The following is a 24,799-nucleotide window of genomic DNA, read 5'->3' on the forward strand; positions in this document are numbered from 1 at the left end:
AACTTTTTATCGTCGGTTCATTAGGGGTTTTAGCACGATCATGGCTCCCATTACCGAATGCATGAAAAAGGGAGAGTTCGTGTGGTCTGAAGCCGCCGTCAAGGCTTTTAAAGAAATTAAGGGCAAGATGGTGGAAGCTCCTGTCATGCGTCTACCTGACTTTTCTAAAGTCTTTGTAGTAGCGTGCGATGCGTCTGGTGTCGGTATAGGTGGAGTGTTCAGTCAAGAAGGACACCCAGTGGCCTATTTCAGTGAAAAACTGAATGAGGCAAAATAAAAATACTCCACTTACGACAAAGAATTTTATGCGGTAGTGCAATCCCTGAGACATTGGCAACACTACCTCCTACCGCAAGAATTCATTTTGTTTTCTGACCATGAGGCTTTGAGATATTTGCATTCTCAGAAGAAACTCAACCCAAGGCATGCCAAGTGGGTAGCATTTCTTCAGGAATATTCGTTTGTTTTGAAACACAAGGCCGGGGTTGAAAACAAACCAGCGGATGCCCTTAGTAGGAGAGTGGCGTTACTCAACTCCTTGAGTGTAGAGGTAGTCGGATTTGAGCAACTGAAAGATGAATACCCCATATGTCCTGATTTTGGGGGTACTTACGCGTCGCTCTCTAGTGACCAGCATATTATGGGTGAATATGTTCTTAAAGATGGCTTTCTTTTCAAGGGAGACAGACTTTGTATTCCCCGTATGTCCCTTCGTGAATTCCTCATCTGGGAGCTTCATTCAGGAGGGATAGCTGGCCATTTTGGTCGTGATAAGACCATTGCCCTCGTGGAAGATCGTTTTATGGCCAAGCCTCAAGCGAGACGTAGCCAAAGTTTTAGGGCGGTGTCGAACTTATCAACCGGCAAAGCAAAGAAAGCAAAATATCGGGCTGTACACGCCATTGCCAGTGCCACATGCTCCGTGGCAGGACATTAGTATGGACTTCGTGCTCGGGCTTCCCAAGACTATAAAAAAGCACGATTCCGTTTTTGTCGTTGTGGACCGTTTTTCTAAAATGGCGCATTTCCTCCCATGTTCGAAGACGTCAGATGCGTCTCATGTTGCTCGTATCTTTTTTGATGGTGTGGTCCGTCTCCATGGGTTACCTAAAACCATAGTGTCTGATCGTGATGTTCGATTTACTAGCTATTTTTGGAAGACACTGTGGCACATTATGGGAACTCGTTTGCAATTTTCTACTACTTACCACCCACAAACAGATGGTCAAACTGAAGTGGTAAACCGTAGCCTTGGAAATCTTCTACGTTGTCTAGTGGGTGAACATGTTAAGACTTGGGACCTAATTTTACCAACTGCTGAACTTGCTTATAATGGGTCAGTTAATAGATCTACAGGGTTGAGTCCTTTTGAAATTGTAAGTGGTTATAAACCTAGAATGCCCATAGATCTCTTACCTATGTCTGTTACCCAAAGGTCTTCTGAGTCAGCCGATGCATTCGCACGCCATATTCATGATTTGCATACACATATTAGATAGCGGTTAAATAAGAGCAATGATGATTATAAAGTTTCAACTGATTCTCATCGTAAAGTGCAAGAATTTCAAGAATGAGACTATGTAATGGTGCGAATAAGGCCAGAGCGATTCTCTCAAGGATCAGCAAAGAAATTACAAGCGCGTAGTGCTGGACCATTCAAGATATTACAAAAGGTTGGGTCCAACGCGTATCGGGTTAACCTTCCATCTGAAATGAGCATTAATCTAACTTTTAATGTGGAAGATCTAGTCTGTGCCCACACTCCCATTGTTGATACATCGTCCCTTTCATGGCCTTTTTTTGAGTTTGCTACCCAACCCCTTCCACCCCCTCCTCCACCCATTACCCATAAAGAAGCAATTGAGGAAATCTTGGATGACGAGATAGTATCCACGAGAGATGGAGGTTTCCAAAGGTATCTTGTCAGGTGGAAAAACAAACCATCGTCTGAATCTACGTGGCTGTCGGGCGACGCATTGCAGGGTATTGATCCAGATCTACTTGAGCGCTACAAAAGTTTCAACTCGTCGGGGTCGAGTTTTTCTCACCCGAGGGGAATTGATGCGGACACAGGTGCATTCAAGGTGTACCAACGAAGAAAGCACCAACCACAAGTGTCGTCCTTGTGGATAGGCGAATATTGAGGAGCTGAAGACCTTTCACATGTGATTGGACATATAGAAGAAGACCCCACTTAGGGAAGACACATGTGAAGGAAGATTGGAGAAAGAAGACCGAGCGCCCAAACTTTCCCATACTTATGTTATTTCCACGTTTTTTGACTTAGTTAGGGGTCTTTTAGTAATCTTATATCTTTATTTGCTTATCCTAGGGGTATTTTAGTAATTTTATGTCTTTATTTGCTTATTTAAGTGAGGTAAAGCCCTAAACACGAATTTCAACTATTGATTAATGAAAAGTAAACCCTTTGGTTGCCTCCTTCCTCTCTTCTTTCTAATGGTGCTTCTTTTCTCCCCTTGATCTTCTTCTTCTAATTTCTTCTTGTGCCCCTCTAACTTCCTCAAGGTAATAACTTTCTTCCTTCTATTTTTCAGTTTTGGCTAATTCTTCTTCGATCAAAATCTTGAGAACCGATCTAAACCCTAAATCCCCAAATTCTCAAATCCCTAATCCGAGAAATTTCTTGGTTCTTCGGACTAGTGATCTTCATTGATCGATTGGGTGTGACCATGCAAGATCGGGAGGTCTCATCCCTCGCCGGATCCAACCTAAGTAGTAATTGAATTCCATACTCCATGGTTGTAGTGATGGCCCGCTCCATTGCATGTTTCCTTTATGATTTTCTCAGTTATGATGATTACTGTTAGAATTTTAGATCATTTATTCCTTTTATTTCCGCTGTTTAATTATCTCCATGAGCATGCATCATAATTAGGGCTGTCCTGCGTCACTTTCTCATTGGGAAACGAGCAAAGGATTTGTTTTTGGGAGGACATCTAGTTTGATGTAGAATGATGGAAACTATCCTAGGATACAAGATGAGAGATCAATTACACATTAATTTCAGCAATCAACATGTAAAATCAAGCATATCCACATAATAGATTCGGAAATTCAAATTTATAACACGAAGATCTTAAGTTATCACATACGCGGTGCACAAAAATATAAAATAATTCAAGAGTAGCCCACTTAGAAGTAGGGACTTCCAATCTAGCGTGGGTAGTGCAACAACCAAGTGGATAGACAAAGATGCAAGCAAAATTCTGGTTTCGGGAAAGTTTCACAAATAATTCAGATATTCATTAGGGTTTTGGATTCATGGATGGAGATTGAGGATTGGGGTTTTTTTAGGGATTCAAAGGATCTAGAGATTAAGGAGTTTTTGAGGAAAATCGAACAGGGAAAACCCCAAACGAGTGCCCACACGTGTCTAGGTAAAGGAGTAAAAAAGAGGGAGGATTGAGTAGGGTTTTGATAGGCTTAAAAGGTTGTGATGGAAGGGGAAAGAGGAAGACAAGGGAGGAAGAATAATACATTTTGAATAAGAGAGGGAGGAAGGATGTACCTTGGGGAATCCACGACCAAAAAAGCTTCTATCCTTCCACAATTCAATTGGAATGGAGGGTTTCTCAAAAACCCTAAAACACAAGGAGGAAAATTCCATCACACGAGAGCTTCTCTCTTTTTTCTTTCTTCTCAATAATTTTACTAGGGTTGGACCTTCACTCCCTCTGTGCTTTTATAATTAAAAATTCAAAATAATTACAACTATGCCACTCACTTAAATGAAATGGCCCATCATCCAAAAGAAGAAAACTAAAACACGCATTATCAATCTCAACCATTAAATAAACTCTAAAAATAACAAAAAAACATAAAGGAAGCAAGATCCGAGTCCAAGGGGCCCATATCTGAAAGATTTGATGGCCCGATGGCCTAATCGACAAGATTCAATGATCAGATCGACACGAAATAAAAATCTTATGACTAAAATGGTCTCCTAAATAACCCACATGCATCATCCCAAAGTGAGGTCTTCCTGATGCGCGTCTAATGCATGTGGGTTCTTCAAAATGGCCCGGCGAGCCCCATCTGGAACTCATCTCCCATCCACAAAGGAAATTACACTGATGTGGATGGTCATCTCCATCTCTGGTACACCCGAGTAGGTCCTCTGATGTCTCCATCATAGTTGAGTGATAAACCGTTGCGGGAAGTTTTTTTGAGGTTGGCACAAATCTCCTTTTCAAAAGAGATTTTGGTTACAAAATGCTTCTGCCATGTCGTAGGAACCTCTCGAATGAAGAAATGGAAGATCTTGTCAATCTAAAGGTTACGTCGTCAGGCAAAACCCACAGTTGGGGTCAATGATACCATAATACGGTTTAAGGAGAAGTTCGGTCAATGCTCAATGCTCCACGAAATCTTTATTCAAATTATTTAGTCGCCCCTCTTTGGAAAGCTCATCTCACCACACTGCCCATGTTTGGTACTATGGGGCTCCCACCAAGTTTGCGGTCTAGGCTTGGTTAGTTGGGAATAACAAAGTGCTAACAATTGATAATCTTCGTCAAAGAAACTTGTCACTAACAAACGTCTACATCATGTGTATGAAAGACAAGGAAATAGTGGACCATCTCTTTCTTCATTACTCATTCGCAATAGCAAAAGACTTGTGGGACAGCTTCTCCCTATTCAGCGTATTGTGGGTGGATCTTAGGCCAATGGAGCACTTCCTATAGCTTGGCATGGGGGAGGGATAGGCAAAAGAAGGTAGAGCCATCTGGAGGTTGGTTTTACTAGCAAGAATCCGGTCACTTCGGGAGGAAAGGAACGAGCCTTGTTTCAAAAATCGAAGTGGTCAGATTTTGGATTGTTTCAATAGGCTAAGCAATTAGTTCAATTGTGGGTTATCTCTGTAAATTTTATAGATCTTGGTTATTCAAAGCAAATAGTTGCCCTATATGACAGTTGAATCATTGATCCAGACCAACCATTTAGTCCAGCCAACTCTTCATACATCGCCATGCAAAAAAAAACAAAAGAAGTCACGTTTTGGCTACAAAGAGGTTGCATAAACTTTATAGATCTTGTTAGAGTATTCATCAATTTTAAACCTAATAATTTCCTTAGAAGTTTAATGGCACATCACAAGGAGCATGAGGGACTTTTCGATTGGGTTGACAAGAATGAGATGTTTGATCTTCACATGGGAGGCATGAAATTCATCTAATGACCAAGAGAGTCTAACAATGTCTGTGGTGGATAGATTCTTAGATTCGACTGGGTGGGTGAAGATGTTCTCGTTGGAGGAGTAGAGGAACCTTCCTCAACCAGTCTCGTATCGCTGACCAATCACATTAAAGGTGGAGGGTGACTGGTGCCAATCCCATTTCAACTTGAGCTTAAATGGCTTGAGGAGGAGGGGTTTTCCTAGTAGGTTAAAGATTGGTGATGACCTTTTTGGCTTAGGGTTGGACATGTGATAGGCTTCATTTAAAACTCAAACTCCTCCAGGACAAGTTTACATGTAGAAAACAATCATCTCGGCAAGAATGAGGAAATTAAAGATAAGATTCTCCACGACATCTAAATGTTAGATAATAAGGAGGAATATAATCTTCTATCTGAGGAGGATAAGATCTAAGGGCCAATGTTTAAAAAGAGTAAAATTCTAAACTCAAAGAAAAAGAGATCAAATGCAAACAATACTCTTGGGCAAAATATAAGGCAATCCAACTAAAAGGAGACAAGAACACAAAATTCTTCCACAAGTTGCTAGTGCTAGACACAGACGTAATTGGACTCAAATTCTTGTTTAATGGGTTCCAGATTGAGGATAAGCTCTTTGTGATTCCACTGTCAAATTATATTCAGATCTTCTTCAGAAGGAAGGTTGGGTTCAACCAAAGCTAGATAACTTCGACTTAAATCAGATTGCCAACAAGGATTTGGAAAACTTTGAGAACATTTTGAGGATGAAGTCAAGGATCTTGTCTCTTCATTAGGAAGGGATAAAGCCCTTGCCCCAGATGGTGTCCCTATAGCCTTTTTCCTTTTTTTTTTTTAAATGAGGTGAAAGATGACTTAATGGCTTTTATGTCAAAATTTTCCTATAGGAGTTGTCTATCTGAGGTGGGAGCATCTTTCATTGCATTGATTCTTGAGAAAAATAGTGTTGAATGTCATAGGGATTTCAAGCCAATCAATGTGATAGGGAGTTTATATAAGATCTTGCCCAGCATTATCACGTACAAATTCTAGCATTCTCGCCCACAAATTCTGTAAGATGCCAGGGAGTCTTGTATCCAAGACGTAGGGACTTTCACTCGTGGAAGGCAGATTTCAATCGCAAGCTCGGCATAGAGAAGGCTTATGAAATGGGTACAATATTAAATAGAGGTGGATTCATGCATGTGTGTATATTGCTTGGTACTCGATCCTAGTTAATGGCTCACCCAAAGGCTTCTTCAAGGAGTCAAGGAGTCATTGTTGGGGATCCATTATCTCCAGTTCTTTTTGGGGTAGTGGTTCAGGCACTTAGCAGGATGTTGGAGAAAGCAAGTATAGTGAATCTAGCGAATATGTTCGAGGTTACAAAGGCGGCTCCTCAAATCTTACATCTTTGATTTGCAAATTATATGACTATGCCCCGTGATGTTGAGGGAGTGCAAGTCAACAATACATGGAAACTTCTTAGATGTTTCAAAATTATTTTGAGGCAAAAATAAACAGCCGCAGAGGTAAGATTTTGGGCATTAAGGCAGCCTTCAATGAAGTCGAAAGATTAGCCGAGGGGTTCAGTTGCAGGCTGGTAGTCTCCCTTCCTCCTATTTGGGTCTCCCACTATGATAAGAAACATGCTAAACATCTTTCGGGGAAGGTGGTCGAGAGAATTGAGAGCAAACTTTCTAGTTTGAAGGGAAAATATTTGTCACTATGTGGAAGAATCACGCTTAAAATCGCCCTTGTCCAATATGCCTCCACACTCCATGTCCCTTTTCTTACGTCCAGCTAGAGTGTTCGATAGATTGGAGAGCATTCGGAGGGACATTCTTTGGAGTAAGTTCAAATTTCTTTGGAGGGGTTTGGATAACAATAAAAAATTTCATCTTATGCGATGGGGCGAAGTGTGCAAACCTTTCAATGAAAGCGGAGTTTGTATAAGAGATGTAAAAACTATTGACTTTGGTCTTATTGCGGTAATGGATGTGGAGCTTTGGGGTGGAATACAGTTCATGGCGAATGGAGACCGTTTTTTTTTTCAATAACAGGTACAGAGTGGAGACGGGTTATAACTTATAACAAGGTATTCCAAAACATTTATGTAACGGCTGTTACATAACAGTAACGATACAGACCGTAACAGCCATTACAAACATGTTTTCTTTATTTTCAAAAAAAAAAAGTCATTATAACCATTACGGCCTGTATCGTAACAATAATGGCAATGCCCGTGGCAGCCACCATTGTCATTATGGAATACCTTGGGTTATAGTAAGTATGGGGTGGAACAGGGAACTAATTGACTAATATAGAGCTTCATGGGCATGGAAGGCTATTTTGAAGATAATTATCGAGTTCAAGAAGGAAATTGTCTTCATAATGGGTAATGGTTATCGAATATGATTTTGGGAAGACATCTGGTGTGTGAATCCCCTCTATATTTGATATTCCCATATTAGTCAGTATTTCCCATGAGATGGAGTTTTTCATTTCTCAGTATTTTCTTGGTTCTAGGTAGTCAAATGGTGAGGACTGCCACTTGTTGCAGGAACTTGTCATGAAGAAGAAATGGAAGACATGGTGGAACTCCTGCACCTCCTGCAAAACTGGGCCTCGTTAGTGCTCGATAGGGATGGTTGGATGGAGGTTGGAAAGATTGGGTCAGTTTTCTATTTAATCCTTCCATGCAGCATTGTGCTCTCCTTTGCTTTGATCATCATGAATCCTGAAAAAACATATTTGGCAGACAAGGGACCGCCTAAAGTCATTTCCCTCTCTTAGTTAGGCAAAAACAAAAAGCTAACAATTGATAACCTCCAGAAGAGGCACATAATTATTCCAAGGGGGTCGGGTTTTTTGTTTATACTTTTAATGCAGGGGCATTTTCACACTGGGCTCGAGTGGGGTTACCTGTGGGATGCAGGGGCACACTCCGAGTGGGTGACCCATGCGACTTGGAGCCCGCGGGGGAGGTCTCGTGTTTGAGACTCCTTACCAGGGGTGATTAATGTGCATTTCACACTGGGCTCGAGTGGGGTAGCCCGTGGGATGCGGGGACACACTCGGGGTGGGCGGCCCATGTGATCTAGGACCTGCGAAGGGGGTTTGGCCAAGTTCCTAACCCATGAGATGTGGGGCCTGGACTATAAGATAAAGGGATTAATTCGCCATACTCTAATAGTTCGAGCTTTTAGAGCAAGTGGTTAATTGTTCTGCATCAAATTGGTATCAAAGCAAAAGGTCTCGTGTTCGAGACTCGTCACTGGAGGTGATTAATGCAGGGGCATTTTCACACTGGGCTCGAGTGGGGCTGCCTATAGGATGCAGGGGCACACTTAGGGTGGGTGACCCATGCGATTTGGGGCCCACGGGGGAGGTCTCATCTTCGAGACTCCTTACCATGGGTGATTAATGTGCATTTCACACTGGGCTCGAGTGGGGTAACCCGTGGGATTCGGGGACACACTCGGGGTGGGCGGCCCATGTGATTTGGGACCCGCGAAGGGGGGTTCAGCCGAGGTCCTAACCCATGAGATGTGGGACCTGAGCTATAAGATAAAGGGATTAATTCGCCATACTCTAACAGTTTGAGCTTTTAGAGTAAGTGGTTAATTGTCCTGCATCAACTTTGGTCTTCGGCTTGATAACCCTACAGTACAAGGGCTCACTAGGGTCATTGCCCTCTCTTGGTTAGGCAAACTGCTAACAATTAATAACCTCGAAGAGGCACGTGGCTATTCCAATTTCTGTTAGATCATTTCTGTTTCAATAATATTTGACATTCTGGCAATATTAAAATTTTGTTTCTGTTGACAAAACATATGAAATAAGAGAGACAATGTTGAGCTCGAATTACCAGCATTTTTCATACAAGACAGTACGTTCCAATAGCCGTACAAGTGGCCCATCCGCCAAGGATCTAGATGGTTCATCTGGTGGGCCCCACTATGGATGGGCAACATTTTTACTCCCAAGTAACACACTGTTGTGTTTTTATAAGAAAAATAAATTTTAAAATAAAATATTTTATTAGAAAGTAAATAAATATATTATATATGAAAACTTTCTCAAAAACACCCATATGAATTAGTGGTAAGAGGAGGGGTTTTCGCCACGGAAAACCTGGGTTCAAATCTTCACAAGGCTGGTGCGAGTATGCACCCATGGGCTATGGGGTTGCTTGGGCTCTCTATTACGTGCACATTGCGCTTCCACATCATTACAATGAGCACGTACAGATGGTAGTTACATGTGTTGCCCCTTGCCATGTGGCAAGAGTTTTCTAGTCGGTATGTTCAATTATAGATCAATGAGTTCATTGTATCCTGAAGACAAATCCCTTCTTTTACACTTGTTGGAACTCTATTTATGTTCAATGAAGACAATTCCTATCTTTTACACTTGTTGGAATGCTATTTATGTTCAATGAAGACAATTCCCTTCTTTTACACTTGTTGGAATGCTATTTATGTTCAATGAAGACAATTCCCTTCTTTTACACTTGTTGGAATGCTCATGAAGACAATTCCCTTCTTTTACATTCGTTGGAATGCTATTTATGTTCAATGAAGACAATTCCCTTCTTTTACACTTGTTTGAATGCTATTTATGTTCAATTACGGATATGTGAGTTCATTGTATCCTAAAGACAATTCCTTTCTTTTACACTTGTTGGAATGCAAACCTATCTTGAAATATTGAACCTGCAAATCTAATATTTTCATCTCAAATTTCTTCATTTTCTCCATTATGTACTACTTTCTCTTCAAACACAAACAAGTTGGGTTTGCATCGGAATGTTCTCTAGATTCTTCTACACCATCCATTTGCAGGACAATAACCAAATTGGCCCAATTACCCATGCAAGTGGATAGCTCATCTAGTGGGACCAACTGTGGGCAGTCAACGCCCATCAAGCAATCCCAGCCAACAAACACAGTGGATTTCCAGAGGAACAGTTGGTTAGATTCTTCCAAACCACCCATTACCAAGAGGATAATGAAATGGGCGAGGACCATCCATTGAAGATCGTTTCTGCAACATCACCTATCCAAAATTGGGCCCACCGGATGAACCGTCCGGATCACTATTTCAAGATAGGTTCGTCTATACATAACAAGCTGAGGCAATGTGCATTTCAGAACTGAAATGAACAAAAGAAAATAGAAAGGAAAAAAAAAAAAAAAAAAACAAACAAACAAACGAACAAACAAAAAAACAAAAAAGGAGGTGTGTTCCTCAAAAACATGGGACTTAAATATCATTTCCTAAAATAAAAAAACATGAAGAAAGTGTGTGTGTGTGTGTGTGTGTGTGTGTGTGTGTGTGAGAGAGAGAGAGAGAGAGAGAGAGATGTACCGATCGGATTCGGGTGCGAGGGATCGACGGGCAGAATCAATCTTGGAGAGGATTTCGGTGCGTATGGGGTGGATGAAGGCCAGCTCATGGTCGAGGGCATTTTGGGAAACGGAGTCGAGGAAACCAAGGAGACGGAGGCCGAGAATTTGGGCGGAGGTGAAATCGGCTCTTTCAAGAGCGGAATCGGCACCGAAGAGAAGGGAATGCAGCCTCTTCAGCTTCTCTTCCACCTCTTCTCTCCAGCAAACGTCCTCGCCCCGATTTCTCTCCATTCTCTTTTTAATTCCTTTTTTGCCCCTTCGGTTTGTAAGAATTACACAAGTAAGCGAATGGTCTTCTTCTCTTCTTTGTCTGCTCTTGCTGTCACTGCCATTTTCATTTCTCTCTTGTTTTCTGTTGCTGGATGTTTTCCCTCCATTTCTAAGGGGACTCGTGCGAACCCCGCACACGTGTCGACATGGCACGCGGGAACGAGGCTATGTAAGGCTCGGCCCAAGGGCCGTGCACGGACTTGAAATAAAGAGCCAGGGACATGTGGGCCGGGCCGGGCCGGGCCGGGATTAATTGCCACATCTGCTGTTGGCCCGGTTCAAAGACACTCATTGGATCTGAATCATGTTTCTATGATCTAAACCGTCTATATGACAGGACTAATCGTAGATGGACTATTTCAAACCTTTGAGCATTTTGAACCCTGTAGGGCCCACCATGGCTATGGCCAACGAAATCGGATTGCGTACTAACTTACTCAGTACGCTTTTATCGTACTGAGTAAACTCAGTTGGGCCCACCGTCAATGTCTGCAATTTATCCAATCCGTCCATCCGTTTTTCCAGATAATTTTGGACGTTGAGCCAAAAATTGAAGCATATCCAAAGCTCAAGTGGACCATACCACAGGAAACAGTAGGAATAATGATTTCGACCGTTGAAACGTTTCCAGTGCCCACAGTGATCTTTATTTGTCATCCAACATGTTCATAAGATCACAAAGACCTGGATGAAGGGAAAACAAAAATATCAGCTTGATCCAAAACTTCTGTGGCCCCCCAGAATTTTTCAACGGTAGACACTCAATTCACACTATTTCATGTGGTGTGGTCCACTTGATGTTTGGATATTCTTAATTTTTGGGATCAAGAGCTGAAATTAATTGTTAAAATGGATGGACGGGATGGATCAAATACATAAATGACGTTGGATCCCACGGAGCTTACATAAATCAAAAAGATCATTATAGCCGTTGATATCTAAGGTGTGATTATAAACGTAAATCCGACCACGATAGTTAGACCCGACCAAATCTGACCGTCCAAATACAAGCTGTGGCCGTTAAACATCCTGTCACCCCTGGATGGTCTGATTTCATCACATGAATGCTAGATTTGACCGTCCAATTTGAAGTTGTGGTCATTGGACATTGTCCAAGTCCCTTTGGTTAGATCCAACCGTTCAAAGGCCAGTTGTGGCCTTTGGGCATTCTCCTGCCTCTGATCATAGAATTAGACTGGATCGAGGGCTATATTTGACAATTCAAATACAAGGTATGGCTGTGGAGCATCCTGTCCACTCCTTCATGACCAGATACAACCATAAATTATAGTTTTGCTTTTGCCCACCTGGGTATAAGTTCTAGCTTTTGGTGTCATTTGGACCCGATTATTATCAAATCCAACCACAAAATTGTTAGATCTGACCACCCAAACTCAATGGCTAGATTGAACAGCATAAATGCTCAATTGACCGTCCAAATATAAAATCGCGGAAGTTGGACGTCCTTCTGGTCCCTCGATCCGACAGCATGAATATAGCATCTGTCAACCCAAATACAATGGTAGTCATTGGACATCATGCCGTCCCCTCATAATCATCTAATCCAATTACATAAATTCTGAAACTTGATCATTTAAATACAAATCATGACCATTGGATATAGATGATAGGCCAGGATGGGTGAGTCCACAGGATCTTATGGTATCTAGACGATCTCAAGGACCTTTGCATAATATCAAAGATGGACGACTCACATCCACTGAGTTACTTGACTATTCCAGGAGTTAGAAATGAATTAGGACCATAATTACACACAATCAACAATTTAGATCACCCAAAGATAACTTAAAAAACTATCATCTCATTATTCTTCACAAGTTTTTCTCACAAAATTACTTATGTAACGCTTGAAATGAAAGTAGTTGCGATTTTTCTCACAGAACTACCAATATAACGCTTCAAATGAAAGTAGTTGTCCATAAGCAGGCTCTACAGGCCATATCATGGCCAAGGAAAGAGATTGGGTACTAACCCCAGGACCTAACCAGAGATGGAAGGTCATGTCAGGATATCCATCAGTCCGTCCGTCCGTCTTTAGCTGGATACGGGTGAGGGTAGTACCCAATCCGCTTCATCACTAGACCTCCCGTCACCTCTGCACGGATGTAGGCATTAGATATACTGTTGGCCCCTCAATGGCTAGATCCAACCACTCTAATGCTATACCTGGCTACATCCACCTAACTTCTTTAATTGTCAGCTCCAACCACGTGAGTTGTCGATTTAACTACTATTATCAACTTATAGCCGCAGAACATCAGATTGGACCATTAGGGTCAAATCCAACCTTTCATATGCTCGATCACACTGTAAATACCAAACCTTTGGCCAATCTGACCGTTCAGATGCTCGATCAGAATTGCAAAAATAATGACTTCTATGCTGTCAACCATATAATTTTCAATGGACAATAAGATGTATTTGTTTTCAATGTGCCTGAATGGAATGCAATTAACGGCTATTTCTCCGTTGGACATGTATATCCTCACCCAAATAAAAAAGAAAGAAAGAAAATAAAAGCCTGGCAAGTCCGACCAAGTCATCCAGTCTCCAGACGAGTGGCTCGACTCAGGTGAGTCAAAGGGCAGCTCAGTCTTCAAATCAGGGTGTCCATCTCTTTCACATGCTGTAGTCTGTAGATGCCATACCATACTTTCACATCGAGTTGCTTGAGTCAGAGGTGAATCGGCCTGACTCAGCCGAGTTCAGTCCATCGCTGTCACATGCTATAGACACCGTACCATACTTTTGCATCTCTGTCACATGCTCTAGACACCATACCGTACCCAAGAAAAAAGCTCTCTCTCTCTCTTACTAGATTGATATTTCGACCTTTGATTACAAAAAGGTTCCAAAGACCATCCATTTTCAAAGCACAATAGCCAAATTTCAAATGGTTGAAATAGTCCCATATAAGATTTTATTTGTTGTCAGTCAATAATACAAGTTGAGACTCATCAATTTGGATCATTGGAAGACCATCTAAAACCAAGGGAAAACTTCCCAATGCTCCACATTGTTCTCTGTTTTTCTCTCTCTTGCTTATCCTAGTAAAACATAGGGTGTTTTTTTCACCTATATATGCGTGAGGTTTCATGGGAGTGCTAAAAATATACCGCTTTTCAAAACATTGTTTTTCCACACATCCGTGTGCACTGACTCCATTTTATCTTGGCAAAAATGCCTAAACTCTTTAAATTTTATGTGCAACTTTACCTTGCCTTATTGGTACTTTTTAGCAAACTCTTTTATTCTTGCACCTTTTTTCAATATAAAAAGTGCATTTGTTACAGTACTCCTAGTTGCATTGGGATACTTAGTCCAATCCATTGATCTCGACCATTCATCAAGTCAAATGCACAATTAATAGGGTACCACACAAAACAACATACCAATTTGATAAATATCAACCATTTAATCAATGTCCTTTGATATGGACGGTCCATCAAGATTGTTTACGCACAAGTTAGTTCCACTCCACGATTTGGTTCATTTATTTGTTAGGACGATCGTGCATTGCTTGTAATTCTAACGATTCATTTTCGTGGGACAATTTTAGGACAGCTATTACAAAAACAATGCAAATCAAGGACGGATTGGATCGTCGGATTTGTGCAATTTTTGCAACCAACTACATAGAACATCTACTCGACTTAATGGACCCTGTTTTAATTCGATCAGGTCCATCAGTATTGGCAGATCCATGTACCTGTTGACAGCCCTGGATACAGCATTTCAGTGATTAGGAAATATTACCCTTACACCTGTCAGATAATTAAAAAAAATGCACTCGCATTGAACTTTATTAAGGTTGCATACCCACTTCTTAAAATGTTTACTTTGTAAATTTGATCGATAATTCAAGCAAACCTGTCATCCTCAAGATCGGAATGCTTCTCTTTTGTTTCTGTCATAATAAGGAGCTTGTTAAGCACGCCCTGGTGGGCGAATGAGGCAGCCCATCTACGACACCAAATCTGCTAGCAGGGTATGTGAGTGTTAGATCCAAGCTGTCCCTCAGACTGGTTCCAACATGTAGGCAATTTGGCTGAAAAATCCACTCATATGAGTTCACATTTGAAGAAGCAAAGCTGAATTTAATATAACTTCTCTGAATTTTCTAAGCCATCCACTAGTTTCTAACACTACATATAACCTTTAGATTCTAAAACATAAATTCATAGTTGTAGATGTGTTCACTCACTATATAACCTCTAGATTCTAAAACACACCTTCTAATCAAGTTGGGATTATTGGTTTTTGGACCCTAGATGGCCAGAGTCTAGTAGCCGAAAGCATCACTAGCTTACGCTCTGACCCAAGTAGCATGGGGCACATGAAATCCCGTGTGAATCAGCAAGGCCATAATAAGAAGCTATTTTTATCCACCAAAACAAACAAAACAAAAACACTCTTCTTCTTCTTTTGCATATGGAACTCAACTCAATTCTTTCATGCTAGTAACAAATCTAATTTTGAAAAAACAATCTAGACTATGAGTTGGAAACCGAGAAAAAAAAAACTGAAGAAGAAGAAGAAAGAATTAGAAAAATTAAGAAAGAGAAAGAAAGACTTACTGAGTTGATGAAGCAAAGGCGTGATTTTTAAAAAACTCACTCGGCTTGAAGTTAAAAGTGTCCTCCTTGGACAATGTCCGTCAGTGCAACAGAATTCCAAGATAGTCAACCTCTAGGATACAACGACTGTTGCCCAATCACAGCATGCATTGTACACAAGCCCAAACCACATTGCAGACTTAACCCAGAATTTGATATGTAGAAAGCACACAAGAATTGTTTTTCAGAGATTTGAGAAGAAGATGGGGAGAAGACATGGCCATTGAGCTTGAAGAGATACGACCATTTGGGATTTAAGCCCGAATGAGGAGATGCAGCTACTAAAACAAAATTCGAATAATAAAGAGACAAACCTCCTAGAAAACCATTCGAGTGCAATCACACCATACCTGCGCACGCACGCCACACCACACACACACGCCCACGGCCAGGCGGGAGCGCGTTGCAAAGAGATGGTGCACACCCGAACCCCATGTCCCTTGAAGGTCCAAGCCTTCTACCCCAACTAATGCTTATAACCAGCTTGGAAGTCTTGTAGATTTCCAGTGTGGGGCTAAAACCAAAGCAATACAATCAAGGGACAAAAGGAGATTTGGTTAAATTTTGGGAGGGAATTGTGGTGGAGGAAAATTTTGATACAAAAATTTTAAAAGCCCTTTTTAAAATACAACAGGGATTGTGCAAAAGAAGGCCAGTTCTAATAGGACAGGCTCAGACCTTATATTTTCAGGTCAGGCTTGGCCCAAATCCTGCCTGGCCTTCCAACATCCCTAGGCAAGTATCACTCCTTTTGGGATGGCACATGGTTTGATCAGAAGGGCGATGGCAGGCAAACTCTAGGATGCACAAAATCCACTACCTAAATGATATTTTTCTACGCAGCCATTTGACAGACCTTAAATGGAGTCAAATTGCCATATAGGGTTACATCTCAAATGGGCCAAACCACACCTCCCTTTAAGGAAGATGCCTACAACTACATATGTAAGGTCCTATGCACCCTTGCAATTCACATGAACCAAAGCAGTCTACCAGCAAGTATTTTCAAAAATGTCCAGATGAGATAATCCAGAGTGCATATTTGTAACAAAGAAGAAAGAGAGAGCACTGCAAATGGCAATCGAGTCAGCAGAGGCAGGAATAATAACAGATCCAACACTAGAAATGGTTCTGGAACTACCATCAGCAATGATCATATGATTATTAAACCATAAGAAGGTCCCGTGTCTAAAATATACTTGTTTCACCTGCGTGAAATGGCTCCAATGTCAGGATACAAATTGGGATTGAATGGGGAAGCAATCACTAGAGTGCAAAGGCTTGAGAGAGACCGTTGGTCTAATACACATGATTAAAACAGCGATATCATGTGAGAACTGAAATGAAGTGGATGCTAGTGAGTGCTAGATGTGAAATATACTTGTTTCAGTTGCGTGAAATGGCCCCAGTGTCAGGATACAAATTGGAATTGAATGGGGAAGCAATCGCTAGAGCAAAAAGGCTTGAGAGAGACCGTTGGCCTAATACGCATGATTAAAACAGTGATATCATGTGAGAACTGAAATGAAGTGGGTGTTAAATGTGAGGAGAAAGCCCTTTTGGGGAGGAACACTACCAGAAAAGTGACCACAGCCACCAATACAAGCATAAAAAATTGCTATTGCAACCACCTCACCCATGTTCAACATGAACATAGTATTGGCCATCACAACAGGCACCTGTACCAGTGACCAACGACTACGTGGCAATATGGGCCTTAGATTGTTGTGCAAATGTTGTTTCAAGAGAGATCATATGGCACATGAGATGGGAAGACAATGACTTGAGAAAGCATCTCCACAGCCAAAGATGCATTTTATCTGGCTAAGAAGTAACCGATCGATCTTCATCCATTTGACATACTCATGATTGGAATACGGCTTCTCAAATTGATTGGGAGGGTGGAATAGAAAATTTTAATCTCCCTAGTGAAGAAAAACAGAAGGCAATTGGTGCTATTCAATTTGATATAGACAAGACTCATGCCTGATGATAGGGAGAGCCCAAGTGTAAGGGAAGAAGACAAATCCACAGAAGAACTGGTAGAGTGGGAGGGAGGAAAGGGTAATGAAACCATTAGAGAAACAAGAAGAATGAATGAACAACTGAAAGAAAGCAAAGGAAGAGGAAGAATATACATCGAGGTTTGAGAAGATGAGGATGGTTTGATCTTCAACACTAAGACCAATGTTATGAAATTTCTGAGAATCCTCCCACACCAATTGTGTTGGGAGAAACATAAACCAGTGTTTGGATTGAGAGAATACTCCAGAAATGAATTCAACTCTTGTTTGTTTAAAAATAATTAACTTCGGAATTCAATTACCTCTTTTTTTTTAAGAATGTGAATTCAATTACCATTTCCAACGTTTAAATGTTGATTTCCAAGGTTAGAAGAGAGCCCTCGCCCTTTGACAGTTTACATTTAACATTTCGATGAAAACTGCCCTCCAAACCAAACAACAAAATTATTGTTGGATTCCACAGATTTCCATTTGCTGGGGATTCCATAGGGGTTTTCCATGTCTCCCTATCCAAAACAGGATATGATACATTAATTTAAAAAATAAAAGGAAAAAAGGTGACCAGTAAATGGGAAAAATCACTCTCTTAACACCAATCATATCACAATGGAGGGCAGCTTGCTCACCCAGATGTCCCCCAACCTCCTTGAGTCTTACCCATAACAAATTATCAAGACTGCCATCACAAAGGCAATGGTTCGAGTCATGGGTGTGTGTGGGGGAGTAAGAGTGTGTGTGTTTCTCACCTTTCAAAAAAAAAAAAGCAAAGGCTATGGTTCTCCAACATCAACCATGAGAAGCAGCCAATAGGCACTTCAAAAATGTCTCAACACAAGATCATCAAATGTGAATATTACATTGGTCTAATTGCATCACCATCAATCCATATTGAGAACTGCAGGAATTGTCTCTGTCACTTAGTTCATGCATGAATCTTAGTGCCCTGGCGTAATATATTAATCCTTTTCCTTTGTGACTTGCAATTTGATGAGACATTGTGTGAGCATCATTTCTACTGTGCACCTGATGCATTCATTTCCTTTTTTTTCTTTTTTCTTTTTCTTTTTTCCTTTTTTTTTTCTTTTTTTCTTTTTTTTTGAGAATTCAGAATTTTATTTCAAAAGCCAGAAGGAGAAAAACCAGCGAAAACAAGGAAAAAACAAGAAAACCAAAATCACAAACCCCATTCCCTAATGAAAGAAAATACCCCAATATGCATTCATTTCCATATTCCGTGAGCATTGAATTCGATGTCTTCATTTTGCTCTCTTAGTTTCAACTTTCAATCTTTCATTTCTAGGATCCCTTAGTAGGTTTTTACAGCTTATTCTGATGAATATGAACCACCATTCACTTCACTTAAGCAAATCATTTGATTGCAAGAATGGTGTGAATGGATTACTTCCATGACCTAGCCAACAAGGCTGTGGGACATACGCAAAAATTGCAAGAGCTGGATTGTTAAGATGTGGATTTCTACATTTTCAATCCTTTGCTGCATTCTATGCATTTTTCTAAAGAAGGATATTTTTATTTCCTACTGAAGTTATTGACTGGTACAAATATGATTGGAAAAATAAAGTATTCTTTCTCTTTGTGATTATTATGACTATTGATGAAATAAATATCTTAGCCTAATTTCAATACAATGGATACATATTTGGGTTTTTAAATATAGTACAAGTAATTGCTCAGATTTAAGAAAAATACTCCAACAGAGTATGATCATGCTGCTGTTTCCAGGAAGATAAGAGCAACAAAACATTAGGCAATAGCATTATTTATGCATGTGAACTAGTTATGAGTTCCATTGGGAAAAAACTTAGAAATACGAGCAACAATCTGAACGTTGTGAGATCCATGAGAAGGTTTGTTTACCTTATACCATAACTCCAATGTAGTGAAGAATAACCACACTCCACGGGTTGCACACAAGTTTACCAATTCGAGCCTTGTAAGCTGACAAAGATGATACGTTAAAGCCATATTGATTCCCTGGAGCAGGTCCAAGTTGACGAAATGGAACCAAACAAGCTTGTGAGTGAATAGCATTTTCGCACACCATCCAACATTCTTTTCATCCGATATTTTAGAAAAATATATGTCAGTGCATGAAACCACTAAGGAGAAGTTACATAGACATGGTGCTACGAGCAAGTGATTCCACATACAAGCAATCCAAAAATTCACCTATTCATGTATTTCCAGGAGCTTCATTCATTGCAGCAGAATGTGGCGGTGGCGGCTTGCGATTCAGATAACGAATGACAGCATCCTCAACCCTATTAAAATTCACCCAAAAAGGAACGTCATTATTAAAAGCATAGAGTGAAACACCTTTCAACTAACTGATTATTCTTTTTTTCTTTTCTTTTTTACAAACGAAGTAATGGGCTTTCAAATCTGCTGTCCTGTGTGCAGTTTAACACCTGCCAGCAGCTCAAAATAGGACATGGTGGCATCGGTTCCCATGATCCACAACATATGACAAGAGGGGCTGCTTTCCAAAAATCATGTGCATTGAATGATCCTAATTGTCCGATTTGTAGACTTTTTTCATCCAATACTAACCACCATCGATATTGTTTTCCACCAGCACAAGATCGGACAATTAAGATCAAAGATTCAGCAAAATCCTTCTAATACAGACCAGGCCCACCAGATGAACGATCCAGATCAAGAACCGTTTTGCCCAGGGTCCATTTGTTCTCCCAGTACAAAGGAGAACTAAACCTGCACACTGGGTGCCAGTAAAATTTCCCCAAAAGTAATTCACCCGGCACGATAACAAAACATGAGTTTAACATTGACAGAATACAGCATACGAAAACATAGAAGAACCTTACCATGGCTGGTTGTAGAACTCGGACCGACGTTCCTTTTCAGCATTTCGGCTCGGTTCACCGGTTAAAAGCTTCAAGTCCTTGCTCTGTGAAGCAATCAAAGCATTGATAAACTCCACTGGCGACTGACTAAACCCGAGAAAGAATGCCCGCCTCCTCCGATGCTCGTGAATCCTCTTTATAACACCAGAAATTGCCTCCTCACAGGCATCAATCTCTCTATGCTTATCTGTGTTCGCCAAGAATGCTGACATCTCCTTCTGCAGTGGGAAGGGGATGTCAACCAATACATCATAGCAAGCATTCCCCGCTGGGCTGCTCCCCGAGAGCCTAATCCGATGCTCCAGATGTATCGGCTGAGGCGGGGCCAGGTGCGGTGTGATCTTCTGGGACACCATGGCGAACTTCACCCTGTCTTCCCCAAACACCTTCATCAGTGGCAGGTCGCACATGAAGATCGAAGGGTCATTTGGGTTCTGCAGCTTCTTCGCCTTCACATAATGCCAGATCCCAGCGATGATCCTCGGGCGGGTCTCAACCTCAATGCCGAGGACATCAGTTAATGCCGGTGACAGCTTGAATTTCTCAGGAACATAATTCATCTCGAAGCGTATGCTAACGTTGAATTCCTTATCACCCTTCCGTTTGATCTCAAACCCTTCATGTTGAGCCGGCGAACGGGAATTCTCCCATATGATCGCAGGATTGTCTGGGTATAGATTCGGGTCGAGCGCAATCGTGACCCGCTTGAAGAAAGAAGAGAATTTTGGGTATTGTGTTGGTCTGGGGGGCATCCCGGCAAGGTCCACCTCCGGTCCATCTTCCAATATCTGTCCGACGATCTTAAGCGTCCACGATGGAGGTTCTGCCTGCTGCTTCCTCGGCGTACTCCGCGTCTGGTTCGCAAAGGTGTTGAATACATAGATCCGTAGGGTCCGCTGAACAGAAGGCGGGTTCTTGATAGCTTCCTGAATATCAATTTTCTTCCTCATGAGGGCAGCATCGACGCGGGATTCGAACTCAAGGAGCTGCGTGTAGAGCGCCGATTCGGGTAGTAGCGCGGCTACCCTGTCGGGAAGCTGCTTCTCGGGGAGCTTCTTCTTCTTCTGCTTCTGCCTCGCCGCGGCCGCGGCGAACTCTGCGGCCTTGAAGGTCAGATGCGGGACGAAACCAGGAGGCCGGACAGGGGGTTTCTGTTGGGCCCGCTTCGCTGCAGCTGCCGCTGCAGCTGCAGCGTTGAGCGATGACGATGCGGCGGCGAGGCTTTGAGCCTGTAACTGGGCCTGGATCGAATTGAATTGTGGATGAGATTGCGATGAAGGGTGGAAATTCGATGGATGATGGCTCATCGCGATGGACTAAAAGGGATGGGCGGATCGACGGAGCTCTGGAAACCCTGATACTGGAAATCTAAAACCCTAATTCCATGGATGGACGAATCTGAGAAACCTTAGTTTTGCATGATTCAAAGACCCAAGCTTCCCAAAGCCCTAATTCCAAAAACCCTTGTATAAACCCTAATTTCATCAATATGCCTGTTTCTGAGAAGAAATGCTCGAATTTCCTGCCGGAGAGAGAGAGAGAGAGTCCGGCACGTGTGACTTGCTGCGGAGGCGTGAGTAAAAGAGCGAATTGAGAGAAAACTTTGATACTCGGCAATGTGAAGGTTGATACACAGGCACTACGACGCTGCAGTGTAAGATGATTTCAACTTTAAAGTTAAACCGTCCAAATCGTGGGATCAGGTCTGGATGGATGATATGCTGCAAGTCATATTTCCTCGATTTCCGATTTAATTGATTTAAGAACATGTAATGGACGGTCAAATTTTAAAACAATTACAGTGCTAATTTTTTCTTCTATCAATCTAAATTTCAGAGGATGGAACATCCGCACAACAGTTTCGACGGTTTAATTTGAATTAGTATGCCACGTGTACACCTCAAGTGCCTGCGTATCGCGTGTCAAGCAATTCCCTCGTGATAAATCTCGGCACGCACGTGCAATTCTCGCACGGCGTGTGAGAACGGGGCCACAAGCCTAAGAGAGTTTAGTGCGCGCTTGCAAAGGCGGAGTCTAGGGTAGCCTCTGTGGGGCCCATAGAGATGTCCGTGGCAAATCCACTCCGTTCATATGTTTTTAAAGACCACAATAATTTAGGTTTCGAAAAATAAGAGATATCTAATACTTAAGTGGACCACCCCAAACGAAATAGTGGGAATGGAAACGTCCACTATTGAAATGTTCCTGGACCTGACCATGATGTTTGAATGCGATCCAAACCGTTCATAGGGTTAATACCACTCAGATAAACTGTAGGCCGAAATATCATCCTGATAGAAAACTTCTGGCATCCCAGAGGTTGAATCCCCAATGTTTCGGGTGGTATGGCCCACATGAGTTTTGGATCTTTCTGATTTTTAGAATCTATCCAATTGTGGTCTTTAAAAACGGATGGACGGAGTGAATTTTTCACGGACATCTCTGCGGGCACCACACAGCCCCCGAGAGGTTTTCAACAGTAGAATTTCAATTTACACTGTTTCCGTGGTGAGGTCTACTTGAGATTTGAATATAATTCTTTTTTTAATAGATTGCTCAAATTGTCTTTCAAAATAGATGGACGGATTAGATAAAATATGTAAATCATGGTGGACCACACTGAGTTACTCAATAGGCAAACCCCGTTCGGGGCACTCAAATCAAATTGCGTACTTAGTTACTAAACTCAGTTGGGACTATTGTGAATGTTTGTGGGTTATCAACGTTGTCCATCCGTTTTTCCATATCATTTTATTGGTTGAGTAGAAAATTGAAGCATGACTAAAGCTCAAGTGGACCACACCATAGGAAGCAGTGGAATAATGACTTTCACAGCTGAAACCTTGGTAGGCCCACGGTGATATTTATTTGTCATCCAACCTGTTCATAAGATCACGATGAAGGCAAAACACCAATAACAAATTGATCCAAAACTTTTGAGGCCCTTACAATGTTTTCCACAGTAGAATTTCAATTCACACAGTTTTCCATGGTGAGGTCCACTTGAGATTTCGGTATACTTCTTTTTTTGGATTAGAGCCATCAAATAATCTTTTTAAATGAATGGACAGAGTGGATAAAATATGTAAATCACGGTAGACCTCACTGAGTTTACTCAGTACGCTTAGCCTGTTGAGTTACTCGATACACGATCCGCGTCCCCTGGCACAGGTGTATCTCTGGCCCCGAGTTGACAGGCAATCCGCTCCCGTTTGTTTCCAACCGTCTACGTTGCTCATAAGATGGTGGGCCACCTAAAAAATGGATCGGTTTGGCCCGTACATAGACGTGCCCAGAGAAATGCTATTGTCGTGAGCAACCTTGCTTATGGCGCGTTGACACCTATGCTCGTTGAATAACTAGAATGATATTAGTATTGTTTTGAATGGCTCCGTTTGGTGCACCTTGTATGACCGTGGATGGTAGTTCATATCTAAGCTTAGCCCTCGTCTGGGAGTGAGTGCGTCCTTACTTACGTTGCAATTACCATAGAAACAGGTGAATGGGAATCACCATTGTTGGTTAACCGCCTGTAATCATAGTTCACCATTGTTGTCCGGAACAAATGGATATATAAAATTAAGAGGAGACCAGATGGCAGTATTGAATGTTTTAAGGCCAGACTCGTGGCCAAAGGGTATGATCAAAGGAGTGGTGTGGACTACCATGAAACTTTTTCGCCCGTGATTAAGCCAACTACCATTCGACTAGTTTTGGCTATTGCCATTCATTTTCATTGGCCCATCCGACAATTAGATGTGTCGAATGCATTTCTACATGGATTTCTAGATGAAGAGGTGTTTATGGAACAGCCCAAAGGTTTTGTTGATGAGACCAAACCGAACTATGTTTGCAAATTACACAAGTCTCTTTATGGTCTTAAACAAGCACCAAGAGCCTGGTTTCGAAGATTATCACAGCAACTTCTTGAGCTTGGTTTTCAAGAATCTGTCAATGACTACTCTTTGTTTACTCTACATACTGAAAATGTCAGAATTTTTATCTTAATATATGTGGATGATATTTTGGTGACTGGATCTGACGCCTTAGAAATTACCAAACTCATTCGACATCTGCAGAGTATTTTTCATGTCAAGGATCTTGGTTCTCTGTCTTATTTCTCGGGTGTGGAGGTTGATCGGAGCTCACAAGGACTGCATTCACATCAAACCAAATACATTTGTGACCTCTTAGACCGGACTCAAATGACTAATGCCAAACCACTTGCATCACCTACGGTGGCAAGTACCAAACTGTCCAGTACAGACGGACAACTCATATCTGATCCTCCTACTTATCGACAGATTATTGGGGCACTACAATACTGCACAGTAACACATCCCGATATTTCTTATGCTGTTAACCAGTTATGTCAGTATATGCACCAGCCAAGA

The 24,799-nt window shown here is 41.6% G+C and overlaps 2 protein-coding genes across 10 annotated transcripts in view; both read right to left on the reverse strand.

Moving 5' to 3' along the window:
- Positions 1-19,466, reverse strand: part of LOC131239516 (ATPase family AAA domain-containing protein FIGL1) — a 51,662-nt gene extending 32,196 nt beyond the window's left edge. Inside the window, exon 1 of one of the 4 annotated variants that reach the window (XM_058237257.1) lies at positions 10,549-11,076. In XM_058237257.1, the coding sequence (XP_058093240.1) occupies positions 10,549-10,820 (272 nt within the window). In that variant the 5' untranslated portion in view covers positions 10,821-11,076. Of the gene's footprint in view, positions 1-10,548; positions 11,083-19,398 lie in introns of those variants that run through there. The other 3 variants (XM_058237256.1, XM_058237259.1, XM_058237258.1) reach the window with 3 other exon arrangements.
- LOC131239518 (SWI/SNF complex component SNF12 homolog) lies at positions 14,660-21,972 on the reverse strand. 6 transcript variants are annotated; one of them, XR_009168258.1, is made up of 4 exons: positions 20,367-21,972; positions 19,711-19,802; positions 19,399-19,479; positions 14,660-14,857 (listed from the first exon to the last, which is right to left on the reverse strand). XR_009168258.1 is itself a non-coding variant. In XM_058237261.1 (3 exons), the coding sequence occupies exons 1-2, from the start codon at positions 21,710-21,712 to the stop codon at positions 19,715-19,717; spliced, it is 1,434 nt and encodes a 477-aa protein (XP_058093244.1). In that variant the 5' UTR covers positions 21,713-21,972; the 3' UTR covers positions 19,269-19,479; positions 19,711-19,714. The 6 variants fall into 6 exon arrangements, 2 of the variants coding, with proteins under 2 accessions (XP_058093244.1, XP_058093243.1); XR_009168257.1 differs by having other exon boundaries at positions 14,660-14,928; XR_009168256.1 differs by having other exon boundaries at positions 19,399-19,515; positions 20,367-21,971.
- Positions 21,973-24,799: the final 2,827 nt, after the last annotated feature.

Source organism: Magnolia sinica, chromosome 3 (assembly GCF_029962835.1).
Source record: "Magnolia sinica isolate HGM2019 chromosome 3, MsV1, whole genome shotgun sequence".
Classification (NCBI taxonomy): domain Eukaryota; kingdom Viridiplantae; phylum Streptophyta; class Magnoliopsida; order Magnoliales; family Magnoliaceae; genus Magnolia; species Magnolia sinica.